Here is a 26,278-nt window from a genome sequence, read left to right on the forward strand (position 1 = left end):
ACATCTACTGAGTGAAGGTGTACAGGCTCAACCTTTGCTCTCGGATCCAGTGCATCGATTCTCTTACAACAAAGCTTGTATGTCTACCAGTTCCATTCTGTGCTCAACTTCCAAATCTTTGCTTTCATGTCTTCTATACTGGGAGATGGATTCAGCCTGGCCACTCTGCTAGTTACCTAGAAAACTAGCATCCCATCTTTCCTATCTACTGCTAATAATGAAGTCAGACTCTAGTACACAGCCAGTTCTGAATGGGCTGAGACTGCCATGATGGTGCTGCCACCCCCTGGCCACTGCCCACCTGCCAGGACAGCTACTGGTGGTCTCCTCTGAAATTCCCCAGGATTGTGGTCTTGCCTGCCCCTGTCCATCCCATTTCTCCCTCCCACTCCCCACTTGCCTTACTGCCCGACTCCAAGTATCTAGGGCTGGCATCCCAGATCTCATAACTAGGCATTTGTCTTTTCCCTCTGCTCCCATCCATCTAGCCTGATTGACAGCTTTTCGGGGATTTGACTTCCCCAGCTGCTAATCCTGTCCTTCACCCAGCTCTCTATTCCCCTGCTCAAATTAATCTAGGCAGGAGCTGATCCCACTTCTAATGTGAGGTTAATTACAGAAGTGATAACATTTCTAAATAAAAATAAGCTCGTCGATGCAAAAAAAAAATCGAAATTAAAATAAAACCAGAAGAAAATCACTCTTGGTTGCAAACTACAATCCTGGTTTTTGCTTTTTGGATTTCAACAAACCTAGCTGCATGGATGCAAGACCAATGCGCACCAGCGCACTGCCCTCAGTGCCCAGGGAGGAGAAGGGAGAAGTGCTGAGTGGAGCTGGTTATCAAATCCTCTGCCTCACAAAGGCAGCTTCACAACCCTCTTAGCTGTTATCTGGATATTTCTGATGAAAGAAAATCCAATCATGCAAGACAGCTTACATCATGGCCCTCTAACTCCATTTGGAAAGCTGGACCCGAGAGGCCACCTAGAGAACACTCCACCTGGCTCCTCCTCACCAGAGGCCCTGGGTAAGTCACTGAGCCTCACTCTCACAATTACTGATAACCAAGTACACTAGGAAATAGCAGGCAGGAAGGAAAGAGGCAAGTGAGTGGACACTGATGACCTGCCAGGAGCTATGAGGACATTTCACTAGTGGATTTGGCTCTCCATCTCTGAGAAACTCTCCAGCAGGACATGTTTTGAGAAATGCACATGTTCTTCAAACACCAACACAAATCTATCAGCAATACTGATTCCTATTTCCTACTCTAGGTATATTCATTTATTTGCTCATAGAGAAATGTTTCTATCAAAGTATAATAGCCTCTTCATGGAGCTAACTATCAACCTGGCTCTTTTTTAATGTAGACTAATTTTATACAACACAATGGGCTTCATTATGACATTTTCACAAGTGCATGTGATATCCTTTGATCACACACACCCCATTACCAAGCTGACTCTGAGTCATCCTGATGGAGAAATGTGGAGCCCATTACAAAATGGACATTTCTTTCTATCTTATCACTGGATTCTTTTTCTTTCTTCCTTTTTCTCTTCTTCCTTCCCCTTCTTTTCTTTCACTTCAGCTTTTATCATTTTAAAGGAGACCTATTTACTCAGCTATTTGCTATGAGGCCTATTTACTCAGCTGATTCCACTGTGAAACAACTGAAAGCACTGAGTTGGCCTTCTCCAGGGGCCATCTATCACTCAGCCTCGTCCTGTAGAACTTCAGACAATACGACAGAAAAATCCCTTGCAATGCCCATTAGTTTAACCAAATATCTTCAAGGACAAAAGAGAAGCTAACAGCCTACTTAAAAATATCTAATTTGCAAGCCAGGAACTGGTGGTTCAAGCCTGTAATCTTAACTACTCAGAAGACTGAAATCTAAACATCACGGTTCAAAGCCAGCCTGGTGCGGTGACCTGTAATCCTAGCTACTCAGGAGGCTGAGATCTGAGGATCAAGGTTCAAAGCTAGCCCAAGCACAAAAGGACCTGAGACTCCTATCTCCAATTAACCTATAGAAAATGAGAAGTAGGGCTTGGCTCAAGGGTTGGGTGGTAGCCTTGAGCTGAAGAGCTCAGACACAATGCTCAGGTTGAGTTCAAGCCCCATCACACACACACAAAGTCAGCCTGAGCAAAAAGGTCCCTGACACACACACACACACACACACACACACACACACACACACACACACACACACACACACACACAAAGCCAGCCTGATCAAAAAGGTCCCTGAGACTCTTATTTCCAATTAGTCATCAAAAAGCCAAAAGTGGAGCCATGCAAGAGGTAGGGGGCTCAGAGATAGCACCCTGAAATCAAGCCCAGGACCAGCACCCAAAGAAAAACAAATGAACTACCCCATTTGCTATCCAGAGAAGTTTTCTTTTTACCTTCTTTCCTCCTGATTAAAGTCTGTCCATCCCTGGGGAGGCAGTTTTCCTCAAGGTTCTCGCCTGTCGTTTGCATATGGTTGGTGTCACATCCTGCAAGGCTATCCCACAAGCATGAATGAGCATCTTGACCATCGCGGCCTTGACCCAGCAGTCAGTGACTGGAGCTGGCCTGAGCACTACCTTCCAAGTGGGTGGCAGGTGGAGCTAGTTAGCCTGGAAATTGAAGACAAGAGCCAGGAACGAGCCTCAGGGCAGGCTTCAGCTCAGCTGGCAGTTTATGGGGTCAGAAAGAGCCCTTTACTCTCTGTAGCAGTGTACCCACAGTCAGTCCAGACTACCTTAGGGCATGAATCAAAGAGTAACTCATTCCTTCATGCCTGCCATTGAAAATGCAAATGTTGCCAGCCAGAGAAGGCCACAAGAAGAGTAGTTTTTTTCCCCTTGGTATTCCTTTCTGAAAATCTGCACAGGCACACATATGTACACACATATGCATGCCACGCGCGCACACACACACACACACACACACACACACACACACACATGCACACACGCGCACACACACCTCTAACCCAGAAACATTAAAATTTGATCTTCAGAACTTCTTCTTCCTTTTCTTTCCTAGTTCCTTCCTGCCTTTAGAATAACCACTGATTTCAATAGAGCTGATGTTATACATACTCTTCATTTTGAAAGAAAATATAAGATAATGCATTTGTGATCACAGAAAGAAAGAAGGAAAAACCACTCTTTTTTTTTTCTGTACCAGTCCTAGGGCTTGAACTCAGGGACCTTATCCCTCAGCTTTTTATGCTCAAGGATAGCACTCTACCACTTGAAACCACAACTCTACTGCCAGCTTTTTGGTGGTTCACTGGAGGTAAAAGTCTCACCAATTTTCCTGCCTGGACTGGCTTTGAACTACAATCTTCAGATGTCAGTCTCCTAAGTAGTTAAGATTACAGATAGGTGCCACTGTTGCAGGGCTAGCAGCTGTTGTTTTGAAAGAAGCCTTAATTTCACAGGAAGTTGTGTACAAATAAAGAAATCTCCTACATGCTCCCTGACCACACATATGCCTGGACTCCTGACATCAATACCTCTTCCAATACAGAGTGGTACATTTATTCCAGCTCATAAACCTGAATGTGTTGACCAACCCGAATAGTCCAATAGCCAGAGTTTACCATAGGCTTCACCATGGATGTTGAACATCCTCTAGTGTTGAATAAATATCTGATATGTATCCACCACCCTGCTCTTAATCACCAGTGTGCTCTGTGTATCCCTTTCACTCCTCTCTCCTTCTCACTCCTGGCCACCATCTAATCTTTTTATTGTCTCTACACTGTTGGAATGTCATATCGTGCTCTTTCTTTCACTCAGGAATATGTATTTAAGGCTTTTCCATATCCTCCACAGACTCTGTGGTAAGAGGTTGCTTTGCTTGGGTACTAAGAGCTCTAGACAGTGTATGAGTAGCAAATGTGGGCTCCAGAATCAAAGACAATCATGCTTACATGTTGCAGGAATCTTGGCCCTGTTTTCTCATTTGTTTGAGGAGAGAAGAAAGAGAAGAAGAATACAATGATAAACTTCCTCATAGTTTATGAAGATTAAATGAAGTACATAAATTGCCTAGAATAGGCTAGACATAGTAAGTACTCAGAAAATAGCATGGAAGTATGTCCTTAATCTTACTTATTACAAAATAAAACAAAAATCATCATGAAGGGGAAGTCTAGGAGACACCACTCTGACCAAGTGATCAACATTAATGTCACAAAAAATAGTCAGACATCTACATACCCAACTGTAAGTTTAAGAAAGGAAATCAACACAAAATTCTATCCTTCTGCAGCCCAAGCACCCAAAGGCAGTAATGGTTTTGTTTATTTCCCTTTAAGTCTATTAGCAACTACTAGCTCTGAGTTATCTGTGTTTTTGTTTGATATCAAGCTAGATCATAAGACATTCATAGCAAGACTTTTTGCCATAGAGATTAGGTAGTGCATATATAATAATAAAACAAATCATAGCAATCCTTGGAGTTGGATATTATTGTGATGATGATGATGATGATGATGATGATGATGATGATGAAATGGTACATTGTGTGTATGATAAAACAGAGGTTCAGGAATGTAACTGAGATGCCCCAGCTCCCATGCAAGCAAAAGATTATGTCAGTATTTGAACTCAAGTTCATATAACTCCCAAGACCTTAGCTTTCTACTCCCTCTTCTATGAGATTGAATGTTGGCTTAGCAGATTGACTCAAAGGAGGTGAAATCTTGATACCTCTTGTTACATAATTCTCAACACTTCTGGACATATATAAATATATATGGGGGTGTATACATATCCTTACAGCTAATATCCAAAGCAGTTCTTGGATGCAAGCACTATGAAGAGTACCCTGACCATCAGAGGTAAGGATCCTGGCACATCTTTCCTCTCTGAAGCTGCTCTTCACATGACTGCCAGAGGAAAGTCTGAGATGCACTGCTTCTAGATGTCTACATGGATAGCAAAGGGGATGATGCTGACTGGGTGAAAGTGCATGGATTATTACATAAAACTTATATGTGCTCCAAACCTTTACTATGATTTGCAAAATACACAAATGGCAACGGTAATCTATTGCTGGTGGCTTGGTATAAGAGGTATTATTCTCACTGTGTTTCCAATTCTTATCTGCAAACATGTTATCACCTCAGTACCCAAGTGACACAAGGCCATGGCTGAGGTTATGAAGGTTGTAGGCTACCATTATCTCATGAGTGCTAAATACAAAATAGTAAAGCTATCCAAAGATGCTTTTGTACCAGTAGCAAAGAAGATCCTTCCCCTAGACTATGTTCTATAAAACACTAACTTGGGGAGGAAAACTGGAACATTCCATTCTACAAATGCCTTCTAAAAAGTGCTCTTCAGTGAAGGTGAGCATTGGGTTTGCATTTGTTATCTACTGCTGCATAACAAATGGTTCAAACTTTAGCAGCTTAAAAAAATACATGTATTGTCTCATAACTTCTAGGAGTGGTTTGTCTGAGTCCTCTATCTTGGAATCTCTTAGTAGGATGCCATTATCTCAAAACTCAAATGAAGAAGGACCTATTTCCAAGATTGCTCATATAGTTGTTGGCAGGATTCCACTCCTTGAAGACTGTAAGAGTGAGCTCCTCTGCTCCTCACAAGCTGTTGACCCAAGGCCACCCTTGGTTATTTGCTACGTGGGCCTCTCCATTAGGACAACTCTCAACATGGCAACTTGCTTCCCTCAGAATGAAAGAGCAGAAGGGTAAGAAAGGGAAGGAAGATTGAAAGTTATAGTCATCATAACTTACTCTCAAAAGTGGCATCTTGCCGGCGTGATGGCTCACGCCTGTAATCTTAGCTACTCAGGAGGCTGAGAGCTGAGGATCAAGGTTCAAAGACACCCCGGGTACAAAAGGACCTGAGACTCTTATCTCCAATTAATCTCTAGAAAATGGGAAGTGGGGGTTGGCTCAATGGTAGGGCAGTAGCCTTTGGCTGAAGAATTCAGGGACAGTGCCCAAGCCAAGGGGTAGGGTGGTAGCCTTGAGCTGAAGAGCTCAGGGACAGCACCCAGGTCAAGTTCAAACCCCATGACCCCCCCCCCAAAAAAAGTGGCATCTTATTATACTACCCTATTTTATTAATACAAGAAATTCCATTAGGCTAGAGAAAAGGATGACAGGAAAGTACAGAGGTAATGAGTTGAGACTGCTAAGCCTTGGAAGCCTTGGAACAATAGACTTTGCACCAGAAAAGCATTCAGGCCTGAACAATGATCCCTTCCCACTCTCTCTCCATGTACAGGTCCCTTCTCAGGCCTGGTTGATGTACTGGTACAGAGGGTCTGTGCCAGAGGAGGTGGGCTTTTGTTTCTATGGGGCTGATTCCACATGCAGTATTCCCTGATGAATCACTGATTCATCCAAGTAGCACATGTTACAACACACACACACACACACACACACACACACACACACACACACACACACACACATTTGGAATGAGCAAACATGGAAACAAAAAATTTTCATCCTTTTGAATATATACAAGTTATGTAAAAGTTCCTGAGGGAAGAGAGAAAGAAGAAATGGAAGGAGGAAGGAAGGAAGGGAGAGAGGAAAGGAAGGAAGGAAGAGGAAGTAAGGGAGGGGGCAAGGAAAGAAACATTAAAATATGAGACTTGAACTTGAGTGGGAGTGCTGGCATGGTGGAAAGTAAGAAAGTAGGAAAGTAAGAAAGGTAAGAGAGCCTTGAGTTCAAGTATTACCTATAATAGATACCAATTATATAACTTTAACATATTACTTATTCCATTATTCTTTCCTAGGCTACCAAGAGAAAAAGATAAGGGGGCGGGGACATCAAGCCTAACTAGCCTTTAAAGATCTCCTCCAACTCCTTTCCAAGGAAAAGAGGTTCTCATAACTGGTCCCTTAGAGCTCAAGGTCAAAGAGGTCATTTGCTCTCCTTTTGCGTAACTCCAGAGGCTCCTAGAATGCCAGCCAATCAGTCACATCTGTCATTGCGTTCATTTAAATTTACATAGTAGCCAAGGGCTTTTTTGTTGGAGCTAGGATAATACATTTACCAGGACATTTTAAGCCATTTAATTGGTATTCAAATTGATGGTCCAGATTCTGTATCCCTCACGGGAGTGGATGCTGAATGGTGCTCGAGGATACTGAGATATTCCTGTGGAGGGCATGCTTTGAAAAAGCTCTTGCAATCTCATCTTTCCCAGCAGCCTCACACATTAAACGTTTGATAGCTGACAACTGAACATATCCAACCAGAAACAAATCATAATCGTTAAGCATCACTGATAGGCCATCCACTAAACAGATGTGTAAAAATTGGTGTTGTAATTACCTACAGAAGAGTCGCCAGCAGCTATTGCCCCAAAACAATTTTTTTCAGACACATGGGAGTATTTTATGTCTATTGTTTAATATGCCAGGAATTGAAGGTACTTTGGCATAAGTATTAGCAATCCAACTCTCTGTAAATACCTATTGTGTGTCCAGTCTCCAACCAGTATTCTTCCTAATGACTCATAAATCCTAAATACTTACCGTTCATCTTTGGTTACAATTGTATTTGTAAACAGCAAGTCTTAGGCATCTATATTAATGAGACTACTTCCCAGCCTCTATTGGTAGCACTCATGGACCCCTAAACACTACAATAAAAGCCTTGCCTTTGGATTTCTACTGGATGCAGTATATATAGACTCATTTCTGCTATACCAAACCTTAGAATGGGATAATTCACACACTGAATTGTCCCATGGTGTTTGGGGGCAAGGAGGGGTGGGAGGAGAAACAGTATATGGAAACTAACCACCAAAGGTAGGATATGCCAAGAGCTCAAAGGAATAGGTGGACAAATCTAGGCTTATACCAAGTGAAGTATATTCCAGGCTTACCAATGGGAGCTTATCTTGGGGCAGCAAGATAAGGGAATCTGTCCACTTTGAGGCAGAAAGAAGTCATGTTAAACTAGAAAAAGGTGAATCACAGCCAACTGGAAAGTAGTTGGGCACTCTCAGAAAAACAAAAAGACTAATATGTCAAACATCAGGTAGGAAACAGCCTGGGTATCAGTGGCTGACAAGACCTACTTGGCTGACTCTCTTAATGTCTTTATTTCCCGACGGGGCTTGGACTGCACTCCAGTTACCTGGCAGGCAATAGGGCAGTCACAACCAAGATGCCTGCAGTCATGTTAAGCTGTATTTCCATAAATGGCAAATGAGCAAACTGCGCTCAGCACTCTCCATGATCCTATCCTATCCTCCCAACACGTTCACCAACTTCCTTTTTCCCAGTGACCTGCAATCAATGACCAACATACCACAAGTTCTGTAGTTTCCCTTTTTAAATTCCTTTCAGGCCTATTTCACTCTAGTCTTCCACTTCCTGGGCTGAATCTCCTTCTCTTCTACCATACTTGTATCAAAAGATATTGATTCTCTCTACCTCTCATTCCTTACGTCCTCTCGCCTTCCACTTCAACTTCTTAACCAAAACCTACTTTCCTCCTTCTCACGGTTTCTACTTTCACCAATTCCAGGACCCAGGGGAAATGATCCACATATCCTTATGTGCTTTTTCTGCTTTACCACCTCCACTCAACCTCTTAAATCCACTGTGCCAATGCTTACCCACCACTACTGTACACTGATATTCAGAACTCTCACTGCTTCCTCCAGGGGCTCTCACCATCTCTCCACCATCTTGCCCTTCCGTCTCAAGGGAACAGATTACTTTCCCATGTGGGTCTTACTGTTGCTGTTTTTTTGCATAGTATGGCTGACCAATGCTTGTGCCAAATTCCAGCTGGTTGAGTTAAAAAACAAATGTCATGGGCTGGGAGTTTGGCCTAGTGGTAGAGTGCTTGCCCAGCATGCAATATGGCCCAGGTTCCATTCCTCAGTACCCCATACACAGAAAAAGCTGGAGGTGGTGCCTGAGAAAGACAGTGCTCACACCCTGAGTTCAAGGCCCAGAACTGGCAAAAAAAAAAATGTCATTTCATTGCTGCAAAATAAAAACGTAAAAGCTAGGAATGCAAGCTTCCTTCTTGATCCTGCCAGGAATGCTCCTGGGTTCTCTAGTGTAGACCCAGACCCACAATGAGAATCTGTAATAGATATTGTTTATATAGCTGTTGTGTAGTTGCTTAAGAAGAAAATATCCTGGATTTTTCTACGCAGCAGTTTTTTTTTTAATTTTGTTGATGTTATAGTTACTGTTGCAGAGAGTTTTGCTGTCTTGATTCCCGCTGATTCACTTCTTTTTTATTATCTAGTCCTCTAAATTCAAAGCTTCTTCTCTTTTCTTTTAAAAGTATTTCCCCCTTAATCCTCTTTGTCAAAGTATTAACACTCAAAAGAGCATTCTTAATTCCTTAATCTTCTACTTCTAGCTTCAAACCCATCTCCTGTTATGTTTTTAACACTCTTTCCTGCAGATTTGGTTTGTTATCCTCTTAATCTTTTATCTCTGTCACTTTGATGTATTTAACCTTTTACCTGGCTACTTTATATTATTTTATCTTAAATTTTGTATATTATCTTATCTACTATTAAATCTGGTCTTTTAGTTTGCTTTAAAACTTCGTTCATAGCTTCCAGATTTCTTATCTTTCTTTAACTTTAGTCTGATTTTAGTTTTGGCTATGTTTACCTTCCAACTTTCCTTTAGTAGTTACACTCTTCCTCTTTCTTTATCCTGGACCTTATTTTATCCAGCTCTTTGTTTTACATTTTTCAATAGTAGGTTTTTACTCATTTATTATATGTATTCTATTTCTTCTCTTTACACTTTTCTTACTAAGACTCAATGTTTTTACTAGTCTCTTAATGTTCTATGCTTTTGCTGCTTAATATTTCCTTCCTTTCTTTTCTTACATATTTTTATGACTTGGTTTAAAAATCACTAGCAAAACTAATAAAGAGAGAAAGGTTCCATCTTCCATCTTCTGGCAGAGACAGGAAAAACCCCCTCAGGGCAATATCTACCATCCTACCTGCTCTTCTGTCAAGTAAACTAATTGTGTAACTTTCATGAGCATGTGTCTCCACCTTGTTGAGTCTGGGCAGGTCCTATGATCGCTCCATCACTAAGGTACAGCTAAAGTGGCTGCACATTTTAGGCACATCCCTTAACATTCCTAGAAATTTTTATTTCCTTTCAGGGGACAGTTACCACCTAAAAAGTGCTACTATCTTGAAAACCATACAGCATGAGATCTCAAGAGGCCCAGATCTCCCCCTCCCTCTGTTCTGGCAATTGTTACATTCCTGGGCCCAGGGCCACAGTTCCTAGTGGGGATCCCCTCCTTTTCCCAGAATCCCTAAGACTGTTGCCCACCCAGATCAAGAGGTAGGAGTGGCTTCTCACTCCACTTGTTCTTAGGTGCCTGTTATCACTCTTAGTCTTCCTTGATCCTGACCTTGCTCCTATTAGGATCACCTCCGAGTGGTTCTCTGCAGTATCATCTCTTTGGGTGTTATGTCTGTTAGATGTTTGTTAGAAGGCCTGACTGACTGATGTATTTGTGGTTCAAATACTCAGCCTTACTAAGACCTTCATATGGAACACACTGACCAAGAATTACTGACCACTCAGCTACCAACTTTACCACAGCTCTGTGACACAGCATTTAAAGATGTAAATAAATAATCCAAAAATCACATTATGCAAAAAATGATTTTTAAAAAGTAGTCATCATTTGAAATATGACATAAAAATCAATGTTAATACATTCTTTAAATAAAAAAGTAGTCTGATTTTATACGTTAGTACTACCAGTGAGTAACGATATATAGAATCCTGTACTGAGAATTATTGGACTACATCTGGGTTCTACAGGAATGAGTTCTGTAACCAATTAGCACTGTCTGCACAGAGCAGGGAGTAGCAATATTTAAAATTACAGGCTCACGCCTGTAATCCTGGCTACTCGGGAGGCTGAGATCTGAGAATCGTGGTTCAAAGCCAGTCAGGCTCTACTAAAGACCATGAGACTCTTGCTCTAATTAACCACTGGAAAGCCAGAAGTGGCACTGTGGCTCAAGGGATAGGGTAGACTTGAGCTGAATTCTTCAAGGACAATACCCAGACCCAGGGGTAGGTAAGGCAGTAGCCTTGAGCTGAAGAGTTCAAGCACAGAGTTCAAGCCCGACAACCGACAAAAATAAACACAAATGCACTTTAGGCTGTGTTTTTCAGGCTGTGATTTTAGAATATATATATATATATATATATATATAGGGCCTTCCAAAAATACTTTCTCAAATGCAAATTAATATATAAAGACCTATAATACTTATTTTACTTTGTGGAAATCTGTTTCCATGAGCCAGAAATGATTTTCCCCAAAGAATCCAGAAGATCAAGGAGCTGAGCTAAACTGAGGCCTATTGCCCTTAAATCTATCACAGAGATCTAGCTGAACAAGCTAATTTCAAGGTACAAGGGCTTTGTATACTTGGAACGTGTGCATTTCTTTGTAGAAACTATTTTTTTTCTTGGTCAGTAGTGGCGCTTGAACTCTGGGACTGGGCACTGTCCCTCAGCTCTTCAGCTCAAGGATAGTACTCTTCCACTTTGAGCCACAGCACCACTTCTGGTTTTCTGGTGGTTAATTGGAGATAAGAATCTCATGGGCTTTAATGCTTTGGCTGGCTTTAAAACTGTGATCCTCAGATCTCAGCCCCCTGAGTAGCTAGGGTTATAGGCATGAGTCTCCAGTGCCCAGCTTTGTAGAAATTGTCTTTAACAACAGAATTCTTCATTTAAATTGCACACATATCCCTATACAAAGTATAATTCTACAAGCAATGGACCAACTCGTGTGTGTGTGTGTATGCGTGTGTGTGTATGTGCGTGTGTGTGTGCGTGTGTGTGTGCGCGCACACGTGTGCGCACGCGTGCGTGTGGTGGCATGCATGAGGGTACACACCTGCACACACTGGTACCAGGGTTGGAATTTAGTCAGAGCCTAGGTATTAAATTGACCAACTCTTTTCACTTCCACAATTGCAGTGAGTCATGTAGGCATTTAAGTATGAGGCCTCTATTGTCAACATGAGGATTCATCCCAAGAAACAGGCAGAGCCAAATGATTCACTGTTTTAGTCTTTTGCTTTCAAAAGCTAAGGTCCAGATTGAATGAGTGTGACTGACTGATATCAGATCACAGTGTAGTAAGAACTGAATCAGGAGCTTGGTATAAGAAGTGTTGCTCAGTTGGGCCTCTCTACTCCAACATTTAGCAACATCATTTAGAACACACTCCTTGAAGGATGATAGAGCAAAAGAGGAGAGAAAATGAACAACTCACATTCACTTTGAAGATCCTCAGCCTACAGAGAACACTAGTTCTAGGGCTGTCATAACAAAATATTGAAGACTTTGAGTAACTCAACAGAAATTGATTACTCACAGTTCTGGAAGTTGGCAGAAGTTGGTAGATGTGGTTTCTTCTAAGACTTTTCTTTTGGGCTTTCAGATGGGCCACCCTCTTTCTGGGTCTTTGTTGGCCTTTTCTCTAAGTGTGCACATCGCTTGTATCTCTGTCCTTACCATTATAACCTCATTTGCCTTTAATTATCTTTTCAAGGTCTTGTCCCCAAATATAGTTGCATTGAAGGTTAAAGGTATAGCCTTAGCCAGTGGCTCATGCTGTAATTCTAGCTACTCAGGAGGCTGAGATCTGAGGATCACAGTTCAAAGCCAGCCCAGGCACTAAAGACTGTGAAACTCTTATCTCCAATTACCCACTAGAAAACTGAAAGTGGTGCTGTGCCTCCAGGGGTAGGGCAGTAGCCTTGAGCTGAAGAGCTCAGGGACAGCACCCAGGCCCAGAGTTCAAGTCCCATGACCGACAAAAAATAAGTAAATAAATAAAAAGGGAGTGATGACAGTAATTAACAAAGGACCACTATTTGGAGGGATTATGTAGAGAAGACCACAGGAAGTAGTACTATTAAGAGGTTATGTCCCTACAATCACCCACTCCTGAATTTGAATAACAATCCCAGCACCATGGAAACAAATGGAAGCCAAGTCAGTTTTGAGGTCAAGATTTATTCTCATTAGAGTAAGCATTCTATACCACCATACTGCCAATCCATGCTAACTTCCCTTCCTTCTATCATTTGGCAAAGATGTTACCAGCAGTAGTCAGCGCAAAGAACTGAGGCCCAAAAGGGCTTCTGACTATTCAGAGTGGATAACCCACTCACTCACCCACCCACACACACACACACACACCCCACATCTCTCAAGGACTTGGAGGCAGAGGACACTGATGGTGATGGTATGGAAGAAAAAGAATTTTCTTCAACCATTCTGACCTGTGAGACAGAGAGATGGAATAAAACAGCTCAAGATTTTTCCCACTGGCCAGGGCAAAATTGACACTTTCATGCATGAAAAGATACCAAATGTGTTAACTCAAGGAATGCTTACAGAGCCATCTACTGGGAGAGAGACACACGAGAGAGAGAGAGAGAGAGAGAGAGAGAGAGAGAGAGAGAGAGAGAGAGAGAGAGAGAGAGAGAGAGAGAGAGAGACTCTACAATCAATCAATAGGAAAAATAAATTCAACTTTAATAACTTCATTCTAGAAATGTGATGGGAAATGTCATTTCATTTTCTTCAATGCAAGAAAATATGAGAGACACTCCAAGTCAGGCATGCCTTTAGTGAATGTGTTTAGGGAATTAGAATGGTAATATACTAGGAGGTCAACTAGCCCACTGTTCTAAGGAGCTCTTCAATTCTTTCAATCTTACATGTTCAAGTTCTGTACAAATGAAACAGAAATTCATTATATGAAACCTGAAACTTGCCATTTTAATTAAGGAATTTGAGATTCTGCAACTTGGCTGACGAATGACATGCTTAGGACCCAATTTACTGTTATGAGAAGACCTGCATACACAACCATACAATTGTATGGTTAAGCCTATTTTCCTTGATGGCAGTCATGGTTTCTAACAAAGAAAGAATTCCAATGTCTTGGGGATAGGGTGGGGGCAGTAAAGATTTGCTCAAGTGGGTGCTCACTCTAAAGGGTTTAGAGATTGTGCCTTGTCAGCTAAAACAACTAGCAACCATGTGCTGACAAGGAAGCTGAGTTACTTTCTATCCAAACCCCGCACCTCCCACAGGCCAGGAACGTGAAGTGAAGCTAATGTAGTTTATGCTTTCAGGTACAAAACCCAGAAGTGACACCCAGGCAAAGGCTAGAAGAAAAACACCTTGGGGTCATTTTCACAGCCGATGGGCATAATTCCAAAGCCTAGCCCAGGACATGATCTACTCGACAGTGAAATGCTACATTTGAGCAAAGAATGGATGACCTTCCGTTTAGGGTCAGAAATTGGCTAATCTGTTTCTCAGACTTGCTTCACAAAAGCTGAAGGGATAGATCAAGTTTAACTAAAAAGATGCCAGACTCCATCTCTTCTCTAAAAAGCAATCTTAGAAGACATTTGCTACAGCCTTGCCGAGCGCCGCGTACACAGCGCCCCCTACAGCATAGTGAGAGCGACTGCTCATAACTCTCATCCCAGAAACCCGGGAAGAACACCTTCTGCTACCTGTGAAGGGCAGAAAGCATCTGATTTGGTATTTAAATTTGACAGGTATTGCGTTGGAGAAAAAATACGACAGAGAAGAAGGAAAAAATATTATAGAGAAGGCGTCAATGACTGAACATATGACTTGTCAGTTTGTTTTTGTTATGCTTTGTTTTGTTTCTCCTTTGCTTTAGATGAACAGAACTGATTTCTTGGGGAGTGGGTGGGGGGGTTCATTCTTTTTATTATCCTTAAGTAGTTGTACAAAGGGGTTTCATAACCTAGTTATATAAGGCCATATAGGATGAGGCTATATGAAAAGACCTCCAAGATATAAACAAGAGCCATATAAGGTGTGACTGTTGTTCTTAATGTACTATGTTATTTCTCATCTCTTTTGTTGTCCCTTGGTTATCTCATATTGTTACAGTATCTTACCTTGTTATCTGATATCTTGTATATATGTTTATTTCTTTATTTGAAATAGGATAGGGAAGGGGGAAAACAAGATGAGGGGAGGGGGTGGGAGGATATGGGGACAAAAACATGAGAAGGGGTAGCAATGATTGTTAAGTAATGCACCTTCTACCTGGCAAATATAATGTAACCCTTCTATTAATTACAATTAAAATATATTTTAAAACAAAGGGGTTTCATTTTATCATATCAGCTTATGAATACAACACATTTTTTCTCTCTCTCTTTTTTTTTTTTGCCAGTCCTGGGTCTTGACCACGGGGCCTGGGCAATGTCCTTGGGCTTTCCAAGGCTAGAGCTCTACCACTAGAGCCACACTACCATTTCCGGCTTTTTGTATGTATGTGGTACTGAGGAATTGAACCCAGGTCTTCATATATGCTAGGCAAGCACTCTATCACTCCAAACTCTCAGCCCCAAGTATAACATATTTTGATCAATGTTACCCTTTCCATCATTCACCCCCCACCTGTCCCAGCCCTACACATTCCATGGTTTCAAGTTACCTGGTTTCATTGTCACCTATTTACAGTGAATATTTTAACTGTATTCACCTATCCTTCCTCTCTCCATTTGTCTTCCACTGCCTCCCACTGACCTCCCCACCTCCCAACAACACATTTCACCTCCCTAGTATTCATTTTGGCAAAACTGATTTCTAACACAATGTTGTTTTATCCCCATGAACTGTTTTAAGAAGTCACCAGGGAGTAAAGCCAGTCAGAAATAACCATGAAGAGGGCCAGGAGTTTGAACTAGTGGTAGAGTGCTTGCCTAGCATGCATGAAAACCCAGGATCGATTCCTTAGTACCACATACATAGAAAAAAGCGGTAGGTGGTGCTGTGGCTCTAGTGGTAGAGCACTAGCAGTGAGAAAGCCCAAGGACAGTGTTCGGGCCCTAAGTTCAAGCCCCAGGACTGGCCAAAAAAAAAGAAAAAGAAAGAAAGAATGATGAAGAGCATTCGATATTGAGATACGGTGTGTGCCCTCAGTCGATCATCTGCCTTCTCTGAAATTCGTTAAGTAAACCCTTAGTCCTTACATCCCTTAAATTTATGATCACGGTATAATCATAGTTAAGTGTTCTGAGAAGAGCCCACAGATACCTCTCACACTAACAATGGAAAGCTGCATTCTTCCTCTCTCTATCAAGCCCTGACCAGTCATCTACTGTAAGATACAAGGAGATGGAAAGAGAAAAAAGAACACAGAGATTAAATGAATTCTTACCCCTAAAAGTTTCTACCATTGATAACTGCCAAGCATTATAGGTTGTCACTTCAATATAAGAAGCGGTAGTTCCATCTGCTCAGAGAAGCAAAGGATCTCTGAGTGAAAGAAGTGAAAGAAGACTTCCTGAGGAGGGAACAATCATACTCCAAGTTCAAGCTCCAATGTCACAGCTAATAGAAACAATTATATGCACAAAGCTGTGGAAGTAGAAAAATACTAAAGGGCCCTATATAAAACTACACACACCCATCCATACACACACCAGGCAGAGACAGATATACCACCAGCTACACTCCATTCCATTACACTCCCCTTATCCTGCTTTATTCATTCTCACATTTATCAGCCAATCTGTGTGTGTGCACTTGTGTGCGCGCACGTGTGTGTATGAGCTTACCTTCTCTATGATAAGCAGAGGAACATTCCTCATTCACTGCTGTGTTCTCACTACCTAGGTCAGTGCCTGACACACTGTAGTTTCTAGAGGATGGATGGATGGAAGGAAGAAAGGAAGGAAAGAAGGGGAAGAGGGAGGGGAGAGGAGGAAGAAAAAGGGTATTCCTTTCACCCAATACCAACTAATAAATATAGATAGAATGATGGAAACAGAAAACCACAGTTTGGTCACCATTATGAAAGTAGTTGTCCCTAATTGCTGATATTTGTTGAAGAACAGGATACTGGGATAATGCCATAATGTTTCCCTCATAAAGTTTTTTAATTGCCGGGTCTGTAATCCTAGCTATTTGAGAGGCTGAGATCTGAGGATTCAAAGCCAGCCCAGGGACTAAAGCACGTGAGACTCTCCAATTAATCACTAGAAAACCAGAAGTGGTGCTGTGGTTCAAGGGGTAGGACGGTAGCCTTGAGCTGAAGTGCTCAGGGACAGTGCCTAGGACCAGAGTCCAAACCCCATGACTGACAAAAAAAAGTATTTATTAATCACAATGGAAAAAACAGTCACTTCATAGTAGATAAATTGAGCTGACAAAATGGCAGGATGAATATCAAAAGAGGCAGCACCAAGTGTTTCCCAATGTGATACACAAAGAACAGAATCAATTTGGTAAAGTTCTTGCCAAGAAAACATGGCTTGGATCTGGCCCTGGGTACACAACAAGCAAACCCACGTCAGCCTTCAGGGAAAAAAAAAAAAAAGGCCATAACTCTTTGAGCCAGCCTCGGTCAAGACAAAAAGACACTAAGGAAGGATTTTAGGTTAAAGGCTAGACTAAGTACAATATGCTATGTTAGGATGGATTCTGGACAAAACAGGCAAATACAACATTTTGGCAAGAGCTGAGTTCATGGGTCTACAGATTGGATGAATGTTCCAATGTTGTGGGGTGTTTTTTAATTTGAATGATTGTATGGTGGTTATTTAGAAAAGAGCCTTTTTTCAGAAATAGAGCCACTGGTGTGTTTAAAAGAATTACTGCTTTGTATCTATAATTTGCCTTAAAATAGCTCATTAAAAAAGAATAATAGTGACTACATGCAACAGGTTTTATTTTTAATTGCATACAATGGTACATATAAAGCACTTGACATTTGGTTTATCTGCATTACTGGTTAGTTGTCTTCCCACCAAAAAAAAAATGGAGGGGGGAACAGTGTCTTACCACTCTGATGAGGGTGAAAAGACTGGCCACATCAACATAAAAAGATAAAGCCCATATGAGGACAAAATGATCTGACCACTCCCCACCGTCTGCATAGCAATAATAATAATAATAATAATAATAATAATAATAATAATAATAATAATGGTACTTAGCAAAACACCAGTATAGCAATGGTTCTTTTTGAATGGCAAAACACTTTTTAGCCAATCATCTGATTACATCCCCAGAATATCCCAGTGAGATAGGTAATTATCCTTATTGTTGCTGGTATTTTAACCTTTACAGTTATTCTAATGAAATGATAGCCCTGAGTCCTCAGAATAGAACTAAATGAATAATAATCAAAATAAAGGCTTATCTATTTAGGGAAAAGGCAAAATTATACATATAGATATAGATATAGATATAGGTACAGAACCATACACTCTGGCCCTGGAGGCATAGCTGAGGCTATGACTGAAAGGATGGGCATCCTTTTAATCCACTCCACATTAAGGTGGTCATGTGGCTGCAGTCCACGTTTAGCCCCTACTACAGACCGAAGCAAAGGGTCAGAGGGAGCCCCCACCTCTCTACTCCATGAAGCTACAGAATAAGTTAGGGAAGCCAAAGGGAGATATGAGCACTGCTTTCATTCTACAGATTCATCAAAACCAAGCTAGTCAGAATCTCTAAATGAGGATTATGGAGGCCATATTTTGAAAACAGCTAATTGGAATGTACCTCCAGGTTTGGAGGCCACAGATATGTAGGGACCCAGCAGCAAGACCCAACACTAATACATAAAAAGGGTTCAGCACATAAAGTAGTCGAGGTCTTTGCCATTCCGACACCTAAAATCTGATGGGGAGCATCAGTAGTTACAAAAAGCCTTAATGAAGGTTTGAAAGCCATCACTTTTAATTAACTGACAATCAGAAACTAGAGCAGTTACTCAATCACAGATGAGATCACCAGAAAAGGCCAACACTACTCTGGGAAAAATAATAAAGAGAATGTAGGTCTACAGTAGTGCTGGGGATCCGAACAGCATGAGTAAACCAATAGAAGTGATTGAGGCTTAAGTCCTTTGTGTAATGAGGGTCAGGGAGAATACACAGAATCAGCCTGAAAACAGCTCTAAGTAAGTGGGAGAGTTTCATATGGGTGAACAAGCACTGCTTGTCAATCCCAGCTCACAAAGGTTTCTCATATCGTTCTAGTTTCATTTGCTATAGTACTGATGATTAACATCACTGGAGTGTAAACTTTTGCTCTTAGGTATAGTTGGGTTTTTTTGTTTTTTTTTTTTAATGAGGGCCGGGAGTTTGGCCTAGTGATAGAGTGCTTGCCTAGCACACACAAAGACCTGGGTTTGATTCCTTAGTACCATTATACATAGAAAAAAGCTGGAAATGGTGCTATGGCTCAAAGGATAGAGCTCTAGCCTTGAGAAAGCCCAAGGACAGTGCTCAGACCTTGAGTTCAAGCCCCAGGACTGACAAAAAAATTAAATTAAAAAATGAGTAAAAGTTACACATAAGTAAAAAAAAAAAAAACCATAAGGTTAAAAATATAAGTAAACAAGTGGGGCACAGTGGAAGGGGCTCACGCCTGTAATCCTAGCTACTCAGGAGGCTGAGATCTGAGGATCGAGGTTCAAAGCCAGCCAGGGCACAAAAGGACCTGAGACTCTTATCTCCAATTAACCTCTAGAAAAGGGAAGTGGGGCTTAGCTCAAGGGTAGCCTTGAGCTGAAGAGCTCAGGGACAGCACCCAGTCCCAGAGTTCAAGCCCCATGACCCACCAAAAAAGTAAATAAATACTAAGGAACAAAAGGCGCATGGTATCCTTAATATGTGGCTATTAAATCCAAAGAGTACAAGAGCGAGGACTCAATAACTGCATACCCAAAGCTATGGACATGGTAATGGAAATATAAACATAACTATATAGACATAAAAACCTATGACTCTATAGACATAATGTTTTATTTCATAAATTAATATGTTTCTATGACATACAAACCCTTAGCCTAATTTTGATTAAGTTCTAAATACTAAGTCCCAGTGATTGTAAATAGAGATTCCCTCCTTGAACACTTGTTTGTTATACTTGTCATTTAAAATATGATGTAAAAATCAACATTAATAAATTCTCTAATAAAAAAATAAAAATTAAATAAAGTAAACGGAGGAGGAAAAAGGTGAGAAAAATGTGGGAGTGGGTAACAACGTTTGACAAAAAATGTACTGGCTACCTAAAATATGTAATTGTAAACCCTCTGTACATGACTGACAAGAAAATAAAATTTTAAAAATAAAATAAATTTAAATTAAAAAAAGTAAACAAGCAGAATTTTTCCTGAAGAAAAATGTTCATCCTACCTACAGACCAGAAAGTCTTTCTGTCCCCTGAAATAAACCAATAAGGTTTATTGGGAAGAGACAGGCAGAAGGTAATGTATTCTGGGGGGGGGTTGTTTTTCCTCCTTATCAAATGTGCCACAGAGGAAAAGCCAGGCCTATAGAACAAATAGAAAAGGGAGGTGCGCCCTCATGTGGCTAGGGCCTGACCTTGCCACTTTTCTAGCCACAGGACCTGGAGAAGTTACTTCCTCTCATCTTCAGTCCTCTGTAAAACACAAATGTCCACTCTTATGAAGATCTAGATTAAATAAAGAAATTTAAAGCTCTTAACCCAGTTTGTGCCTCAAATTTGTCAATCAATTGTAACTACTAGCATATATTTTATCACAGTGTGATAAATGGTATTACTCTGCTTCTAACACCTCAGAATTTTAACCAAAATGACCATGTTTAACCTTGACTTTCTTTTGTTCTCTACCACTGCCCTTATATAAAACAAATCTCACCTACTGAAAACATAAGCTCTACATCTTATTTACTGGCTCATCACCCAACCATCATGTCTCACTCTACAAGAGTAATTAGAAATCAGCATTAATCAGCTTGTGACTACTTGGCCCATAAATGCCTCATAATTAAAATATGAGGCTGAAGCAAAATAACAAAATTCTGTAGTTGGATGCATTTGTGTGTGGTGGTAGGCATGAGCCTATGTGCTGTCTCACTTATTTCCTCCTTTGTCGGAGGAATGTTTGCTGAATACTTCCAGGAAAGCAGTAGGAATAGCCCACCTGCTGTGTGAGGCTGGGACCAGACATAGCAAACAGCAGCACAAAATGTTATAAACTCTATGGGTCAATGCTATGGCTTAGAAGTGACCCTAGAGACCTGTATATTGCAGACATGGGATCTGATGACTGGTGTCATCGAGGTGTTGTTGGGAGATGTTGGGACCTTCAAGAGGTAGGACCTAGTAAAAAGAAAGATAAATCATTGAGGGTGAGCCCTTGAAAGGGATATTGGGACTTCAGCCCTATCCTTTCTTTCTCTTTGCTTCCTAAGAGGCAAGCAGCTTACTCCATCATCTATTCCTGCCATAATATGCTGCCTTGCCACAGTCCCACAGTAATGGGGCCAATTGATCATGGAACCATGAGCCAGAATAAAGATTGTCTCTTTATAAGTTGATTTTCTCAGGTAATTTGTCATAGCAACAGCTGACTGATACATTTTAGCAACAGATATTTTTCTCATAGTTATGGATGTTAAAACCCCAAGATCAGAGAATCCACACTTACACACACACAACTCTTTTTCATTTCATTTGTGGGGCTTGAACTCAGGAACTGGGTGCTGTCCCTGAGTTCTTTCACTCAAGGTTAGTGCTCTACCACTTTGAGCCACAGTGCCACTTTTCTAGTAGTTAATTGTAGATAACAGTCTCATGGACTTTCCTGCCTGGGCTGGCTTTGAACAATGATCCTCTGATCTCAGTCTCCTGAGTAGCTAGGATTACAGGCATGAGCCACCAGCTCTCGGCCAAGTACTCCCTTTTAACTGCATCCTCACATGCAGAGAAAGAAAGCCTACTGGGTGTCTTTTGCAATAAGAAAACTAAGAAAATTAATCACTGGATCAGGAACCTCCTTTGAAACTTTATTACTTAATTACTTCTACACTGACCCTATCTCTTTTTTTTGAGGGGGGGGTCATGGGGCTTGAACTCTGGCCTGGGCACTGTCCCTGAGCTCTTCAGTTCAAGGCTACCACCCTACCCTTGAGCCACAGCCCCATTTCCCATTTTCTAGTGATTAATTGGAGATGAGTCTCCAACTTTGTATTGCCCTAGCTCATTTTGAACCTTGATCCTCAGATCTCAGCCTGCTAAGTAGCTAGGATTACCCGCATGAGCCACATGTATCTCTAAATACATGCATACTGGAGCTCAGGCTCCAGTGTGTGTGTTGCATCACAATTACTATGTTGTTTTCACAGTCAGTAACCACAATATTGCCTTTGCACCTAAGAACTATTAGAAGGCATCCTTTATTTAGATGACAATCTTTAATTAGTTAGGTGTCACAGTAGTATATAACAATGGATTTGCAAGCTAAATATTACCAATGAGGGAAGTACAAGTAATATCTCATTTTAGGCCTACAACTGAGGTTTGTTCTTGGGTCTCTTTTCAGATATGAGTCTGGAGAGTTTTTTGCCACAATCTTGTCAAGTTTCAGAGTATGATCTCTAGTCAACAATAGGGGAGCCTAGTCTGGGAAGGAATGGAGAGTCCTGACTGACTTGGTGAGACCAGAGGTCTCAGCAGGTGTGGTCCCAATGATCTTTTCCTAAAGTATCTCAAGGTTTCCGTACAGGGAACAAGTAATGTATCATCTTGTAAACAAGGCCCACCACAGGGGCCTCCCCTCTTCTTCCCTTCTCTACCCACTGCCTCCTACCACCTCCCCTCCAGTTTACTATTCTCACTGCGGCTTTGTTTCCCCTTCCCTTTTCTCCCTCTATCCTCCCCTGCACCCATCTCTGGCATCCTGGCATCCTGTGCTTGCCAACAGGGCCCCTGAGCCAAAGAGATCACCAATGTTTTCCAATTCTTAGAAGGTTTTCTCTAAAACCCACTGAAGGAAGATTTACGGCCGTGTGAGCCTGTGAGCTGGATATTCATCAGCCACATCAAGAACTTTTTATGTCAAAAGCACTTTATGGTTTTCCTTTATGAATAACTCTGATTAAACCCCGCTGGATCAGATGGCCATGACTACACTCTGCCACTGGCAGGGGTTGGGAATCTAACCTTTCAATGGCCTCCCCTCCTGTCCAGTATCCCTGTCTTTCGTCCCTGCTCCTTCCCAATGATGACACCACAATTCAACACAGTTGCCCAAGCCTGGGAGTCATCCAGCCTCCAAATCCCCATCCTCACTAGCCTTTCCTGTCTCCTCTACATTTAGCTCTGTAACATGAAGGCATCCCGTAACACATAGAGGATTTGACCTCTGAGTGTTACAAGGCATTGTACAGACTGTTAGACCTTTCACTTTAGTAGCATTTCTAAGTAGAAAATATGTATAGTTGTAAGGTATCAGGTTGACTGAAACCAAATATCTACAATCAGCTGACCGGGAGCAAATTATTTTGAGTTTACTGCTGAATTTCAAATATACGTCTTCCTGCAATATCTGGTTCAAATCAATTTGGATCATGATGACTTAAGTTGAGACTGAATTGAACAAATGCCACAAAATCAGAATTCCTCTAATGCAAGTCATTGGATGTGAAGTTCTCTGAGAAAATCCAATTTACAAAAGATTTAGTGGGACATATGCCCATGACAGAAAATAGCCCTGCAGATCCAGATGCAGGTAGGACCCCTGAAGGACAGACTGAAGGAGGCGGATAGGGGAGATGGAATAGCGGTTCAGATTCAGAAGAGTGCTGACAGACTAACAGTGATGAAAGAAAAAAAAAAACTGCTCAGTAGAGGAGTCCCATATCCCACAAAAGGAACGGGCGTCGGTGCCCCATGGTGTCTGTCACTGGCTTGGAGAAACCATCATCTCCAGACAAAAAGGATGGAGGAAGCTAAAGACAGCATCTGGACTCTCAGTCCAACAATGCTGTGTCAAGCAGAACTTTTAAGCAGTCATGTTCAAGGTTTCTACCCCGTGTTTAGAGTAATGTTGTCTCTGGGGTTCTTTTTTGTTATAACCTCAAATATGTGTGTGAAGTTATATCTAGCTATTGAACACTCACAGTAGATAACAAGTTTGTTAATCCACCAACACTTGCCTCTTCTCCTAAGTGTGTTAACTTTTTGCTCCTACTGGTGAAGATTGAATTTTCTCATAGAAATCAATCAATGACAATCTTTTATTTGGAAAATAGAAGTCTGTTATTTCATTCGATTACTTCCAAAAAGTCAAGGCCATCTTGAGCTGCCCATACAGTGGCTGTTTAATGGTACTGAGGTCCTCATATCCAGCAAGAAACTCCTTATAGTGTTAGGTTCTGAGTCCTTTGGGCCATTTTGGTCATTCTGTGCCATTTTGGTAAATCAGTAACTGGCCCAGAAGCCATCCAAAGAACATTCTTAACTCATACCCAGATGAAACAACTTCCGCAGGAAGGCTGGTCCTCCCCAATATCCCCTGTAAAATAACACAGAACAGTTATTGGAGACAAAAGAGACTAGGTGACTTCAGCCAGCAAAGGAGAAGTCAGGAAGCACACAAAGATTCTGTCTAGCAAGGTAGTGAGAATCCATGACAGCCTGCTTTGAATCCTAGCATAAACAGTGCCTTGCTCCATGAATCCAGATCACTTCACAAACTTGTAGGTATCATCTACCATATTTAAATTGCTTCTTGCTTTTACTTGCTCATGAATTAAAGGGAGGTCAGAGCTTTTCAATCCCATCTGTTGACATTCTGGACTACATACTTCTTTATTCTTTATCCTGGGGGCTATCCTGTGCACTGTAGCAAGTTTAGCACTATCTCTGGTCTCTCCTCAAATGACCATAGTTTCTCTCCAGTTGTAAGAACCAAAATGTCTCCAAAAATTATCTGTATGCGTTAACTAGACCTCCATCTTAGGAGGCAGGCAATGTTACTTTGCAGATAAGAAACTGAAACAGAGTTAAACTAACTTACCCCAGACCACATTAGCAAGTTCTGGTTTAGGTAGAAGCTGGAAGGCTTCTTGAAACGATCACACCTGCACAACTTAGTGCAGTGCAGTAAAAGGTGCACACTCTCCACCACAACAAGTAATACACTCACCTGAGCATCGCATTCCAATACAGGAAAGGCATCATATCAGCCTTCATAAGGAACATGGAAAGTCGCTCTTTGCCTTGATCAAAGGGAAAGGTTTCCATTGGCTGAGCTTTGTAGTCAAACTCCGCAAGAATCACACGGTTGTAGCCAGTCACCAGTGGACATGATGTGTAACCATCATACTAGAATTGTAAGAAAGAATGAACTAGGAAGTAGCTTTTGTAATTGTAATATATAGATACTTCAGAATTTATTCTTTGCTCTGAATAGCCATACGTTTTTGCATATGCTAACTTTGTATACTATTTTTTTAAAAAAGCAAATTATGCCAGGCAGTGCTAGTGGCTTACCTCTATAATCCTAGCTCCTAGCTACTCAGGAGGCTTGGATTTGAAAATCATTGTTCAAAGCCAGTACAGGCAGGGAAATATTAGCACGTATCTCCAATAAACCAGAAAAAGTGCCAGAAGTTGTGTCTTGGTTGGTAGAGCACCAGTGTTAAGCAAAAAATCTAAGGAATAGTGCAAGGCCCTGAATTCAAGTACCAATACGGACACATACACGCAAAAGAATATGCATAAATTATATTATGAAAAAATGTTATATATATATATCTTTATAACTTGGGGGGTGGGGGAAAGGGGAGAAAAATGAGGGCAGGGGCAGCAATATTTGATAAGAAATATACTCATTATCTTACATATGTAACTGTAACCCCTGTATATCACCTTGATGATAAAATTAAATTTTAAAAAATGTTACAAAAGGCTAAAATAAAAATCCACATATTGGATAACTAGTAAAATTAGTTTCTTTCCCAAATTGTGGGAGAACACTACCTTCACAAAGCACAGGAGACGGTAATTCTTACTAGGCATACAAACCTTCTTCATTGGTGTTTGATTCTTCATAATCTGAGAAATTGTTCTGTCAAGTATTCCTGACTGGGCAGCTATAAGAGATATGGAAAAGTCAGAAAAAAAGAGCATATATAAATTTTCCATGGAAATAGATTTACAAACAACTTTAGCATAAACAAGTAAGGAAGACTCCAGTCCCTCATCCTTCCTTTAGATTTTAAGTAGAATAAAACTCTTCTTACTACTCGAAGTTCTAACTCCAAAAATGAATCTTTTGTGCTGGGAGTGTAGCCTAGTGGTACAGTGTTCATCTAGCACGTACAAAGCCCTGGGTTCAATTCCTTGGTACTATATGCACAGAAAAGGAAGCTGGAAGTGGTG

The 26,278-nt window shown here is 41.2% G+C and overlaps 1 protein-coding gene across 2 annotated transcripts in view; it reads right to left on the bottom strand.

Moving 5' to 3' along the window:
• Positions 1-24,115: 24,115 nt before the first annotated feature.
• The window catches only part of Sqor (sulfide quinone oxidoreductase), a 51,643-nt gene continuing 49,480 nt past the window's right edge, over positions 24,116-26,278 (bottom strand). For both annotated transcript variants that reach the window (XM_090358475.1, XM_090358474.1), the window contains 3 exons: positions 25,922-25,989; positions 25,041-25,219; positions 24,116-24,407 (listed from right to left, as the gene is read on the bottom strand). In XM_090358475.1, the coding sequence (XP_090214601.1) occupies positions 24,350-24,407; positions 25,041-25,219; positions 25,922-25,989 (305 nt within the window). In that variant the 3' untranslated portion in view covers positions 24,116-24,349. The remainder of the gene's footprint in view (positions 24,408-25,040; positions 25,220-25,921; positions 25,990-26,278) is intronic.

Source organism: Megascapheus bottae, chromosome 25 (assembly GCF_031878675.1).
Source record: "Megascapheus bottae isolate mThoBot1 chromosome 25, mThoBot2.hap1, whole genome shotgun sequence".
Lineage (NCBI taxonomy): Eukaryota > Metazoa > Chordata > Mammalia > Rodentia > Geomyidae > Megascapheus > Megascapheus bottae.